At 44.4% G+C, this 14,484-nt stretch overlaps 1 protein-coding gene across 8 annotated transcripts in view; it reads right to left on the reverse strand.

Moving 5' to 3' along the window:
- CYFIP1 (cytoplasmic FMR1 interacting protein 1) overlaps positions 1–14,484 on the reverse strand; it is a 136,007-nt gene that overhangs the window by 16,570 nt on the left and 104,953 nt on the right. For all 8 annotated transcript variants that reach the window (XM_037898860.2, XM_037898868.2, XM_037898845.2 and 5 more), the window contains 2 exons: positions 14,062–14,205; positions 7,944–8,034 (listed from right to left, as the gene is read on the reverse strand). In XM_037898860.2, the coding sequence (XP_037754788.1) occupies positions 7,944–8,034; positions 14,062–14,205 (235 nt within the window). The remainder of the gene's footprint in view (positions 1–7,943; positions 8,035–14,061; positions 14,206–14,484) is intronic.

Genomic DNA, 14,484 nt, shown 5'->3' on the forward strand with positions numbered 1-14,484 from the left:
TATGCCCCTACTTATACATCCCAAAATGCCGCTGGCCTTCTTGGCAACAAGAGCACACTGTTGACTCATATCCAGCTTCTCATCCACTGTAACCCCTAGGTCCTTTTCTGCAGAACTGCTGCCGAGCCATTCGGTCCCTAGTCTGTAGCGGTGCATGGGATTCTTCCGTCCTAAGTGCAGGACTCTGCCCTTGTCCTTGTTGAACCTCATCAGATTTCTTTTGGCCAATCCTTCAATTTGTTTAGGGCCCTCTGTATCCTATCCCTACCCTCCAGCGTATCTACCTCTCCTCCCAGTTTAATGTCATTTGCAAACTTGCTGAGGGTGCAATCCACACCATCCTCCAGATCATTTATGAAGATATTGAACAAAACCGGCCAGAGGACCGACCCTTGGGGCACTCCACTTGATACCGGCTGCCAACTAGACATGGAGCCACTGATCACTACCCGTTGAGCCCGACAATCTAGCCAACTTTCTATCCACCTTATAGTCCATTCATCCAGCCTATACGACTTTAACTTGCTGGCAAGAATACTGTGGGAGACAGTGTCAAAAGCTTTGCTAAAGTCAAGGAACAACACGTCCACCGCTTTCCCCTCATCCACAGAGCCAGTTATCTCGTCATAGAAGGCAATTAGATTAGTCAGGCAGGACTTGCCCTTGGTGAATCTATGCTGACTGTTCCTGATCACTTTCCTCTCCTCTAAGTGCTTCAGAATTGATTCCTTGAGGACCTGCTCCATGATTTTTCCAGGGACTGAGGTGAGGCTGACTGGCCTGTAGTTCCCAGGATCCTCCTCCTTCCCTTTTTTAAAGATGGGCACTACATTAGCCTTTTTCGAGTCGTTCGGGACTTCCCCGGATCGCCATGAGTTTTCAAAGATAATGGCCAATGGCTCTGCAATCACATCCGCCAACTCCTTTAGCACTCTCGGATGCAGCGCATCCGGCCCCATGGACTTGTGCTCGTCCAGCTTTTCTAAATAGTCCCGAACCACTTCTTTCTCCACAGAGGGCTGGTCACCTCCTCCCCATGCTGTGCTGCCCAGTGCAGTAGTCTGGGAGCTGACCTTGTTCGTGAAGACAGAGGCAAAAAAAGCATTGAGTACATTAGCTTTTTCCACATCCTCTGTCACTAGGTTGCCTCCCTCATTCAGTAAGGGGCCCACACTTTCCTTGACTTTCTTCTTGTTGCTAACATACCTGAAGAAACCCTTCTTGTTACTCTTAACATCTCTTGCTAGCTGCAACTCCAGGTGGGATTTGGCCTTCCTGATTTCACTCCTGCATCCCCGAGCAATATTTTTATACTCTTCCCTGGTCATTTGTCCAATCTTCCACTTCTTGTAAGCTTCTTTTTTGTGTTCAAGATCAGCAAGGATTTCACTGTTAAGCCAAGCTGGTCGCCTGCCATATTTACTATTCTTTCTACACATCGGGATGGTTTGTCCCTGTAACCTCAATAAGGATTCTTTAAAATACAACCAGCTCTCCTGGACTCCTTTCCCCCTCATGTTATTCTCCCAGGGGATCCCACCCATCATTTCCCTGAGGGAGTCAAAGTCTGCTTTTCTGAAGTCCAGGGTCTGTATTCTGCTGCTCTCCTTTCTTCCCTGTGTCAGGATCCTGAACTCGACCATCTCATGGTCACTGCCTCCCAGGTTCCCATCCACTTTAGCTTCCCCTACTAATTCTTCCCGGTTTGTGAGCAGCAGGTCAAGAAGAGCTCTGCCCCTAGTTGGTTCCTCCAGCACTTGCACCAGGAAATTGTCCCCTACCCTTTCCAAAAACTTCCTGGATTGTCTGTGCACCGCTGTATTGCTCTCCCAGCAGATATCAGGGTGATTGAAGTCTCCCATGAGAACCAGGGCCTGCGATCTAGTAACTTCCGTGAGTTGCCGGAAGAAAGCCTCGTCCACCTCATCCCCCTGGTCCAGTGGTCTATAGCAGACTCCCACCTCGACATCATCCTTGTTGCTCACACTTCTAAACTTAATCCAGAGACACTCAGGTTTTTCTGCAGTTTCATACTTGAGCTCTGAGCAGTCATACTGCTCCCTTACATACAGTGCAACTCCCCCACCTTTTCTGCCCTGCCTGTCCTTCCTGAACAGTTTATATCCATCCATGACAGTACTCCAGTCATGCGAGTTATCCCACCAAGTCTCTGTTATTCCAATCACATCATAATTCCTTGACTGTGCCAGGACTTCCCGTTCTCCCTGCTTGTTTCCCAGGCTTCTTGCATTTGTGTATAGGCACTTAAGAGAACTCGCTGATCGTCCCTCTTTCTCAGTATAAGGCAGGACCACTGCCCTCTCACGCACTCCTGCTTCCTCCCGGTATCCCACTTCCCCACTTATCTCAGGGCTTTGGTCTCCTTCCCCCGGTGAACCTGGTTTAAAGCCTTCCACTCTAGGTTAGCCAGCCTCTGGCAAGGTGGAGGAATTCAAATCCTTGATTGATTCAAATTAGGGTGAAACTTTGTAAAACTAATTTTAATATTTATGCTACTGCAATTTTAGATTAAAGCTCTTTATGAATTAAGTTATAAATGCCAGAATGAGCATGGGATGACGGTGGTTATTAAATGACACTACCAGTATTCCCCACATGCAATCACCACCTTACCCAGAGGGTGAACAAATTCCCCCTACAGCTCTGACTATATAAGTCAGATGCTATGGAACCACGAAACAACAATTGTACAAACAGCAGTATCTGCTTGAGATCAGAGCAGAAAATATCTTCAAGTTTTGGCTAGTGCTTCAGTGACCCCAACCTTTATCTACATCTGACCACATCATAAGTAGTACGTATGTCGCTTCTGGAAAAGATTAAGCAATTAATATACAACAAAAAAGGAGGAAACCTTTCTAGGAGCCTTTAAAAAAAGCTCAGATCACCAAAGAGTCCTGGCAGCGATAGTCTTATTTCTTTGTCTGCAGCATTCCTTCTCCCCACTGCTAATTTGTGAATATAAATACAATATGCACATTTGTAAGTTATTGAATCATCTGAATATACACAATATCCCCAAAATAAAAACATTTAGTTTTTTTTCCAGGCTAACAGTAATTTTAATTAAATCCCTTCATTTGTACAAGGCTGGGGAGGGTAGGTGTAACTAGGAAGTATTTAATGTTATTCATACGTATAACCTCTGCAGCTGTCTTACATCACTCTCATCAGAAACAAAGGTTGTTCGACATAAAATGTATTTCGTAAATGCAGAGGATTAACAAAGGATTAGGCCCCATCTCTGCTTCTTAAATCCTATCTCAAAAGAGCTCACATGGCAGATGTCACATTTCAGTGATGTGGTCTAGCTTTCTAAATTAATTAGCACACAGATTAAGTCGACATAGGCAATTTAAAACGGGTTGGGTTTCTCCATTTCTTTCTTTTTCTATAAAACTATCCTGGTTCATAGCTAAAAGCTCTGATCAACCATGTCCCAAAGGTCCAAAAGAACACAAAATTTGCCACCTATGGTATGTTTAAAGTATAGACTAATGACATTTGTTCTTTGAAAGAACTAAGCTGGGCTATATGATTTTCTGCACAGTGCCTGTTGGGTTTTTATTATTAAATGAAATCTCTGCTACTGTTCATTATAAAATGCCTCCTAAGAAGCAGGGTCCTATGGCATAACCTTTAATTTTACGTTCTCTCATAGAACTTTTAATACAAACTCTGGTCCTGACCATGCAAAGAAATACACGCACACTTAACTTCATGTGCTTTGTGTCCCATTGACTTCAGCTGGATTATGCTCAGCGCACAAAGTTAAGCACATGTATTTGTTCTTGAATGATCAGGGCCTGCATGCATTACACCCATTGGTTATTGTATTCACTGAACAAAAATTATGTTATTCTGTTTTTCATATCTAGTAGATTGCATATTGTCTAGCCAAGGCCATTTTGTTTTTCATCTGATGAAAATGCTGTTTCAATTTCTGCCTTGTTTTCTGACAATTAATTAGAATATTTTTTTCCCCAACCAGTACATATAGAGATTTGAAGGCCATCTCCAAGGCAATCAGCTTTCAAATGACCTCAGTGAAATTCTTTCATTTTCCTTTCTGCAATGAAATCTCAAATTCAGAATACTAAACACTTGAAAGTAAAGCTTCATTTTGATAAGTAAACTACTATCAGACCTTTCAAAGGGGCCTTTCCTTCCTTCTCCCTACCTCCTCAATAGTCCCTGCCTTCTCCTGCCTGCCTCTGACATACATCCCCTCCCCAATACACTCATGCGAGTACCCTGTGGGCCCCTGCATCAATCCAAATTCCCTCCCCAAAGGAGAGTCTTCAGAGTAACCTACAACATACTTCCTTCCAGTCTCACTGCAGCAGGCTTCCAGTGAGCTTCCTCCCCGCATCCTCTTTCCCACAGATGAGCTCCTGTTTCCATAGCCCCCAGTTTGTTAAAAAAAACCCAAAGAACCAGTTGCTGTCAAAGCCCTTCTGCTGTGTCCTGGAACTCCAGTTTTTGTGCACTCAGGGCACTTTCCCTGAAGAGGCAACTCCCCAAATTCCTGTGGGAGAGATTTCACCTGGAGTGAAACATTCCCAAATATTTTAAAGGACAGAAAAAACAGTTTCAGTGTGATTCAGGGATTCTCTTGGGTCATACTTTGTCCTAAGCCAGTTTTTGCCTCTCTGACTCCATTTTCATATGTATTTTCAAATTTAGTCACAAAATTTGACATACACCTTTAAAAAAAAGTTTACTCCAATGCAATCTTCGGTGGTAATTTTATTGATTTAATAATAATTTTTTAAAAGTCTATCCCCTCTCTCAGTTTATATTTTGGAAGGCTCCGTCTTTACCCCTCCCTCCCTTTTAAAAGCTTTCCCTCTGCAGGTTCTCCAGCAGTAGCACAAATCTAACCCTATCACTGCAGCAGCGCCTACATAAGCATGTTTTTTCTGATTCCCAAGGACATTTTAGTGTGGCTAGATGATCAAAAACAACTGTAGTCCTATTCAAACACTAAAAGAAATTAGTGATAGAAAAGTAAAAGATAAATATGGGACAATTATATTTCTAAGATGACTTAAACAGATAAATAAAATATGCTTAAATATTTACAGGACAGAGTTCCTTTAATGAGCACCTGCAATGTCTCCCCCTCACCTCCAAAAACCTTTAGTTTAATGCAGACATAAAAATATTTATCTAAAATACAGGATGAGTAAGTTGCACACCACTTAAACACCGTTTCTATGGAAACAAAATCGTTGGCAAGGAGGTCTCTTGAACTCAGCTGCCCATATCTCCATCCTCTGTTCCTTTTAGCGTGGATAAACAGTCATTAAAAATCCACACGGACAGACATGATTGGAATTGCTCAAGTCCTATATAATTAATGGCGTCCAACAAAACGTTCCAAATGAAAACTCTGAGCCGTGTAACATAATTAGGGGCTTACTGAGTGTACTTAGATAGAGAATGATGGCTATTCATATGTAGATGTGAACTGGGAAACAGATTCTGAATTGATAAATGTGCAGTACTTTAAGCCAGCCCCGATCCTTATGCATTAAAGCTTTGGATCACAGCAGCAGCTTTGGTCTTTGTGGCTGAGACAATGAGAGTGATGTGTGAATGAGTTTGTACCAGACAACTAAAATAGCAGCAGAGTATCTCAGTGATGCCCGTGCGTATGGCTAGTACAGTTGCCCATTTGTTTAAGGTACTTGTGCTGAGAGCTGTAGCAGGTGGAGGAGTGAACAGCGCATAGAAGTTATGGCCTATACCAGGGGTGGCCAACCTGAGCCTGAGAAGGAGCCAGAATTTACCAAAGTACATTGCCAAAGAGCCACAGTAATACGTCAGCAGCCTCCCATCAGCTCCCCCATGCTTCCAGCGCCTCCCACCCGCTGGCAGCCCCACCTATCAGCGCCTCCCCATCCCTCCCCGCACCTCCTGATCAGCTGTTTTGTGGCGTGCAGGAGGCGGGGAGGGGGAGAAGCAAGGGCACTGCAGGCTTAGGGGAAGGGGTGGAGTGGGGACAGAGCCAGGGGTTGAGCAGTGAGCACCCCCCAGCACATTGGAAAGTTGGTGCCTGAAGCTGCAGCCCCAGAGTCGGTGCCTATACAAGGAGCTGCATATTAACTTCCGAAGAACCACATGTGGCTCCGGAGCCACAGGTTGGCCACCCCTGGCCTATACGCTTCCCTCCACTAACGTGAGCCAAGAGGAGCAAAACATGGAAGAAACTGGTGTGGGGAAGGGTGGCACAGAAGGGAGAGGACAGAACAGTGACTGTACGGCACATGTCCCTCCCCTCTCAGTCTGCTGGGTTAGTGCTGTGTAGGCCAGAGGGAGGAAGAAGCGAAGTTTTACAGGCTGGAGAGGGATGGCTACTGTCTGCAACATTTTCTCCCCACAGACAATAACACTGGTTCCCCCTTGTCACACTAAGCTTTCCCCTCCTTCCCACCAATGAGGGTTGGGGCAGCAGCCAACAGAGATCATGAAAATATAGTATGGTTCCAGAGGGAGCAATGCTACTATTGGGGAAGAAGGTCACACAGGGAGTAATATGGACACCCTGAGTCTCCACACAGGTTTTCTATTCAGTTTCTTATACCACACCCATCACCCTGTGGTTTCCAAGCACATTCCTGTAGTGCACTGAGGAACATGACTAGCATCTGTTTTACGAGGTTTCTCCTTCTTTCCCCCGCAAAGGGAAGATGACATGTTATTTTTTCTAAATGTATGCTACACTATGGTTTTTTATTAGTGAAAACCAGGTCGAGGAAAGGCACATGGCACTTGGAAAGGAAAGTGCTGAGGTTTGAGAAAGTTTAGCTCCAAAAGAAGGCAGCTCTGTCTCCTACACAAATGAGTTTTACCCTTTCTGAGTTTTACTCTTCCTGCAGAAAGAGTCCTGAGCAGATTTCTCCAAGGAGCCCATGCCACTTCTTCCCTGCTGCTCATTCCTTAGGGCAGGAGGGACCCTGTCCCCAAAAAGAATCTTCTGAAGGAATCTCGCCAAGGTGAAATTCAGCTTCCTAATCCTTATTCAGGCTTTCCCCACATAGGGGCCTACGTGGCTCTATGTATGGTATCACCTATTGCTTATTCCTAAATCCAGGCACAAAGGACATCTAAACCCTTCAAATTTTTATAATGGTTAATTGATATGACTCATCCATTTCTATGCTCCAAAGAGAAAAGCAGGAAGGAACACTTAGCAAATCTTTGATTCGGTTCAGCCTTTGCAATGAAAGTCAAATATGCTATGGGGAGCAAAATCAACCTCATTCCAGTTAATAAACCTAAGTAACACAGGAAAAATAAAAGAATGCTCAAAAAGGTGGGTGGCAAATATAAGGATTCATTTGTGTTGTTAGAAGTTGTGGAAAAGGGATGTTTGGGGGTAGGAAAGCCGTTTCAAAATTGGAATCAACAATATGACAAATACTAATTAGCAATTAATTCTCTCTTTTATGGCATCCAGCTTCCAGAGCAGCTTCTTCTCCTGCAACTACTGTGACTCATTAAATGGCTAGGACGCCCCCAGCAAACCTTAAACTTAATTATTTGCAGAACTATATCCCAGTTTGCACTGAGTACTCCTTTGAAGATTATCTAATACACCGTATCTTATATCTGACAAGGACAAGAAATGAGCAGGAAACTTTTCCAGAGAACTGGGAACTAGATTACAGAGATTTAAACAGAACTGCTATCTGAGATTGCCAGGCAGGGAACCCTATGCAAGTATGAAAGATAGCAACAGAAAATTTGGAAACAATTCCTATTCTGCCCCAACACTCATTGCCGAATGGCTATTTGAGAGCAAATAATTTACAATGAGGTGTACATACATGAATTGTTTATAAAAAATATACTGGAAGCCAGGAATTAATGTCCTCTTATTAATGCAATGGTGGTAACATCAAAGGTAAACCAACCTGGAGAGCCATATTCATGTCTAGGTAATCTACAGATTTTAGGCATCACTTCCATCAAGGTCTTCACATACTGAAGAATTGTGCCCTGCAGCTGAGGGAAGACAGACATGCATAACAATATTATTGTTGTGGAACTAACAAAGACAACATTTATGCAGTTCATTCTACATATGCACTGAATATGCTCTAAAATCTTATGTTTCTTAACTCTGTATGTCCTACAGTTCTTCCTATAGTCTTTGCACTGCTTAAAGAAACAGCTTTTTAAAAGAAATGATTGTAGTTGCATCTTCTTTAAAAAAAAAAAAAAAAGGAAGAAAGCGAGGAAGTACAGCAGTTCTAATGAACTCTTCAAGTGACTATTGGAGTTACCATTTCACAGTTTTTAACCACAGGCCCAAACCGTGTTCTGGAGTTTCCCCTCCCTTGCCCTTGCCCTTGCCCAACACCTCCAAGGCCATAACCATATCCCACTGCTTCCTCCTCCTCAACATCTCCAAGATCTATCCTTTGCTTTCCATCCCCATAGCCAAATCCCTCATTCAGGCTCTCAGCAAAAGGAAGGATGGTCCAGTGGTTACAGCACCAGCCTAGGACTTGGGAGACTTGGGTACAATTCCCTGCTCCACCACAGAATTCCCCCGTGAGCTTCAGCAGTCACTTAGCCTCTCTGTGCTTCAGTTCCCTCATCTACAAAGTGGGGATAACAATGCTTCCCTACCTCACAGAGGGGTTTTGTGAGAATAAATATATTAAAGATTGTGAAACGCTTTGAGATATATAGATGAAAAGCACTATATAGGAGTGTAGAAGTATTACATCCCACCTTGCTTAGAGCAACATTTTCAACTTTGTCCCCTGCCATCCAAACAAAATGCAGCCACTATCCTCATCTTCCTTATCTGATTAGATCATGTCACTCCCCTTGTCGAATCTTTCCAATTGCTAGTGCATCAAGTTTAAGCTTCTTGTCCCATTATCTTCAAAAGCCTATCCCACCCTACTCAGAGGTACAGTGCCTGTGTGGTTAAGGCACTCACCTACAATCTTGAAAGTCATGGGCTTGAGTCTCACTCACTCACACACAGAAAGGCCACCTCCAGTTTACGCAGCTTCAAAATGGGTAACTGATGCATTGGATTCAAACTTTTTTTTTCTTGGGACCCAGTTGAAAATTGTTGATGCCCGCGACCCAGCAGAGCGGGGGATGAGGGGCTCAGTATGTGGGAAGGGCTCAGGGCTGAGGCAGAGGGTTGGGGTGCAGGGGTGAGGGCTGCAGGATGGGGCTGGGGATGAGGGGTTTTGGGTATAGGAAGGGGTTTTGGGTTGCGGGGGGCTCAGGGCTGAGGCAGGGGATTGGGGCACAGACTTACCTCTGGCGACTCCCGGTCAGCAGCGCAGCGGGGGTGCAGAGGCAGGCTTCCCACCTATCCTGGCACCGTGGACCACGCTGTGCCCCAGAAGCAGCCAGCAGCAGGTCTGGCTCCTAGGTGGAGGCGCCAGTGGGAGTGCGAAGCCGTTGCTTGGGATGGGGGCGGTATGCGGAGCCCCGTGGCCCTCCTGCCTAAAAGCTGGACCCGCCACTGTCCGCAGCGCGGTATCAGAACAGGTAGGCACTAGCCTGCCTTAGGTGGGTAGCACCGCCAATAGGATTTTTAATGTCCTGGTCAACGCTGCTGACCAGAGCTGCTAGGGTCCCTTGGTGCTGAGCAGTGCCTTACATGCCGCGTCCCAGTACTGAGTCGTGACCCGAACGTTGAAAAACACTGGATTAGGACAGTCAAAGGCAGTCAACATGATGCCGGCCACATCACCACTGGCTATGAAACTGACACGCCTTAACTGCATCAGCCCAATAAGCCATTGGCTCAGGGGAACTTTGACCTCCTGTGGTGAAAACTGGCATTGTCCCAGAACCCTCTGTTCTACCTGTTTTCAGTCTTGTCTGCCTGCCTGTGAACTTCTCACACATTCCCTCCATGCCTTCTTCCACGTGGCCCCCTATATATTGGTGTGACCGGTCTGAGCTCAACCGCAGCAACCTGCTCCTCTTCACATTTAAGTCCCTCTTAGAGATCCATCACTAGCATGCTGCCTTCAATGAATCAAGTTGACTTGTCAAAAAATGGTTTCTTCCTTTCCCCTAACTTTTGTCTGTCCTTCAACTGCCAGGTCCTCCAAGCAGGAGCCATTCCTGCTTAAATACCAGAAAGTGTCTCAAATGTTGGGGAAATATTATAAACAAATAATAATAACGAAATGTTATTTATGAACAGACTTTTAATAATGCAGTTATCCATGTAAATATCACTAGACTGGTCAGACTTGACATTTATAGGTGGAGCAGAAAGGTTGAGAGATCAAGACTTTTTTTTTTTTTAAGTTTAAAACTCCCCCACATATTCACAAACTTCTGTAAACAAAATGCCACAATATTTGTTATTTAAAATGCCATTAAATTTCTACTTGATTGGCTCCCCACTGTCACTTCTACTACACTCAAGCATCATGAGAAAAATTTTAGAACAAAAATCCTACTAAAGAATTAGTCAAATAAATGCAACCATAAACTAAATAAGAGTTCTTCTCCTTAAAGCATTTCCCCCTTTCCCATTGTTTGATATCCTACATCAATCACCTTGCTTGATTCCAATGACAGCAATAAAGTCACTGGGTTATTTTAGGTTGTAAGCTTGATGAGGCAGGAGGAGGAGACAGAAATACCACGGTGGTAGATGTAGTATGGAAAAACAAAACACACCACAAATTCTTGTCTTATGCCTGTAAAGTGCAATGCACATTTGTACAGAATTTTTGAATTTATACTTCTATGTGCCCAATAGCAGGCAATCCCCTCCCAGTTACACAAAGGGCCATCTATAAAGATAAAGAAGAAGGTTGTGTGGATAACTTCTCTGAAATATGGTCTGAACACTAGTCTAAACAAGCTTGATACTGTGCATTGCTAGATCAGTCTTAACGAGTAAACCTTCCTTGTTATCTAATACTTGGTCAGCTGGCAATAACAATATTACTGAAAACCCTGAAAAAAGGGAAGGCAGAAAAAACATTTCAGCTGCTGCTCAAATACGCTAAGAAATTTAGTAATCAGAACACAACTAATTTGGAGTGAATTTAGCCGGAAAGCTGTACTTCATTTTTCATACACGATTGTCCAGGCCCTACCAACACACTCTCTCCACATATGACTATCTAAAAACATTCCTCCTAAAGTGAGAAGTTGGGATATTTGAAGCAGTCTACAGGATTTTAGAAACCCACCTTCCATTAATTTCAATGAACGATCTAGGGGATTTAGACACATACCTTCCATTGAAACTAATGCAAGATGTGTGTCTAAATTCCCTAGACTACATGGATAATCTCAACCAGAGTTATCTTTCCACAAGAATTTCTAATTTCCCCCAAAACAAAACGTTACAGTATGCATACAGCTGACATTAAAGCAATTTTACTTCATGTTTTGAATCAAGGACCTTATAACAGGAACTGTCTCTCATATTTCTGTATTATTCTAAAAATCACTTCATATATTGAATTGTTTGGGGGGGGGAGGGTAATTTTTCACTTCAGTTTTAAAGAGCTGTATTTTTTCTCCCTGATTTTATCACTGATATGAGGTACACTTCTGTAGCTGTCATATAATTTTTTTTAATTGAACACTAATAATAAATCTTAATATTTGAGGAAAATGGAAGTCCACTATATCATCATAAAACAAACCAATAAGCAAAAAAGGTCAAAAATCTGGACAAATTATGAGGTAAAATTTATATGTGGCGCTCACTGAAGATTATTGCCTTAGTATTTTAAAAAAAAAACCCTACAAATAGGTCCACTTCAGAAAAATGAAATATAGATATCTCCACTAAGGTTTTAGGAAGCCCCTAACTTCCAAAAGTTGTTACTTCTAATGACAGTGGGGATGGAGAAGGTGATCCCAGGTCAATCAGCAGGGCGTGTCTAAAAAGCTATGTGGGAGGCCTCTTTCTGCAACGTCTTGTTTGAAATACCTAGAGAATTAGCTTCAAAATTTATTCCCAAATCCCTCACATGTGACTGAAGCAGAGATATGTTAAATATCTCTGTTTATTTGTATGCTAGCAGCAATAACCAACAGGAAATCTAATCCATCCTCTTCTAAGAGCTATTCATGAACAATTATAGCAGTTTGGAAGTAACTTTAAAAGTGATCTTCTCCTATTGGGGAATTACTCTTTCGGAACTACTCAGATGGCCCTAATCATCCTAGTATTGGAATGCCACATAATTTTAATATGTTTATCCCAGAACACCTATGTGAGACAGGGAAGCGCTATTACCCCCCTTTTACAGATAGGAAATGGGCACAGAGAAGTGAAGTGACTTGCCCAAGTTCACAGAGGAAGTCTAACAGAACATGGACTGGGAACCCAGTCATCCCAAGTCCTATGCCTTCCTCTTTTTTATTCCTGGGGGAATTCTGCGCAGCTGCACGCATGCAAAATTCATGTCCCCCACAGATTGTTTTGCTTCCCCGCAAAAAAACGACTTTCTGACGGGGAAGCAAAGGGAAGCCGCAAGACGGTCATGCAGCCCTCAACAGCATGGGTGAGTCATTACGCGCACCCGGGGCAGCCAGCGGAGAGGTAAATCAGCTGCTAGTCCTGGCTGGGCTGGGGAGGATGGGTCTTCCTCTTCCCCTGCAGACCTAACCCCAGAAACCTCCCCTAGCTGCAGGAAGCTGAGCACCTCCCACCCGCTTCCTGTCCCCATTGCTCCTCAGCTGTGGGGGGAAAGAGTCACTGTATGGGGAACTGCTCACCTGTCCACCCAACACCCGTATATCCAAACCCACCCATACCCAGACTCCCCGCTGAGCCTCACCCACTCCCCTGCACCCAGCATCCCGTATTGAGCCCCCCACACCCACTGAGCCTCATCCTCTGCCTCAGGAGCCTGCCTGCATCCGGACCTTCAACAAGTCCCTCCCCCTTGCATCTGGACCCCCACCCCTGCACCCAGACCACCTCCTGCTGAGCCCCCCACTTGAACCCCCACCACGACAAGCCCCACCTCCCTGCACTTAGACCACCCTGTATCCAGACCCTCACATCACTGAGCCCCAACCAGCTGTACCCAGATCCCCACCTCACCAAGCCCCACTCCCCAGCACCCAGACCGACCCACTAAGCTCCCACACACCCAGAAGCCCATCCCCCCACACCCAGACCCCCTCACTGCTGAGCCCCACCACCTTCACTAGGACCCCCCTGCAGAGTCCCATTCCCCCTGCATCTGGAACTCCCAAACAAGCCCCTGTGCATCCAGATCTCCCCCGCATCTGGACCCCCGACACCTAGACTGCCCCACACCTGGATTCCCCCACCCCCACCCCCACCCCAAGGATCCTGCTAGGCTGAGCCTGCCTGCACCACTCCTGGATCAGAGGCCAGAGCTGGGCATGCATGCAAGACTCTGCCCCTCTTGCTTGCTATCTTTGTGCACTTGGCGTGGAGGGGCGGGGCCCCGGGGTGTTTTTGGGGCAGGCCTGGCCCTTGCACTGTGTCAGGGTTGGGTGCAGCTTCATCTCCAAGTCCGTGTCCCGTGGGTAGGGTGGGGGTGCTGCAGGGTGATCTCCCACCTCCATGCAGCCAGTGACCTGCCTGGGCTCCCCATTGCCATAGTGGAGCCTCCACATTTATTTATTGACAAATAAAATATGCAGAATTTTGTGGAATTTTAAAATATTGTGTGCAGAATTTTTTTTTTTTTTTTGCACAGAATTCCCTCAGGAGTATCTTTTTTTGAGGTCCTTAACTGTACTTGCAAGTTCACAGCAATTTTAGTTTAGTGAACTAATGAGAAACTCATAAAAGTCAGGGAAAAGTTAATAGTTTAGGCTTATGCTTCCATGGACAACTTAGCTAACCTTTTTCAAAAGGTTTCCATTTCTTCCTCACACGTTTTATAGTTGCCTGAACGCGTTTAATAGGCTAAATGCATCATACTTATATTTAGATGTACTTTCCACTGCACATAAAACATTTCCCCTCCATTAGAAGCAGTCAGGGGGTGGGGCGGGGGGGAGAAAGAGAGAGAGAATCTGTTAACATACCAGGCTTTTGACCACCTTCAGTAATTCCTCCATTACCACAGCGATGCCCTGGTACCCAAGGAGCCTGCAAATGACTTTAAAGTGAGGGGGACCAACAAAGTTCCTGTAGTTGCTATAAATGCTGGAATATGTCAAATTCAAAGCCTGATGGGAGAAAAAAAATAGTATTAACAAAAATAACTCAATTTCCTGCACTGTCATAGAAATCTCTCATTGGATACAATGTACATTACTTTTTGTGCAATATTTTTATGTAGGGCTGTCAATTAATCACAGTTAACTCATGCGATTAATGCTAAACAAATAAACTAGACTAAAAAACAGTCACAATTAATCACAGTTTTAATAGCACGGTTAAACAACAACAGAATACCAATTTATTATAAATATTTTTGAATGTTTTTCTATATTTTCAAATATAAT

Source organism: Chelonia mydas, chromosome 1, assembly GCF_015237465.2.
Source record: "Chelonia mydas isolate rCheMyd1 chromosome 1, rCheMyd1.pri.v2, whole genome shotgun sequence".
In the NCBI taxonomy this organism is placed as follows: Eukaryota; Metazoa; Chordata; order Testudines; family Cheloniidae; genus Chelonia; species Chelonia mydas.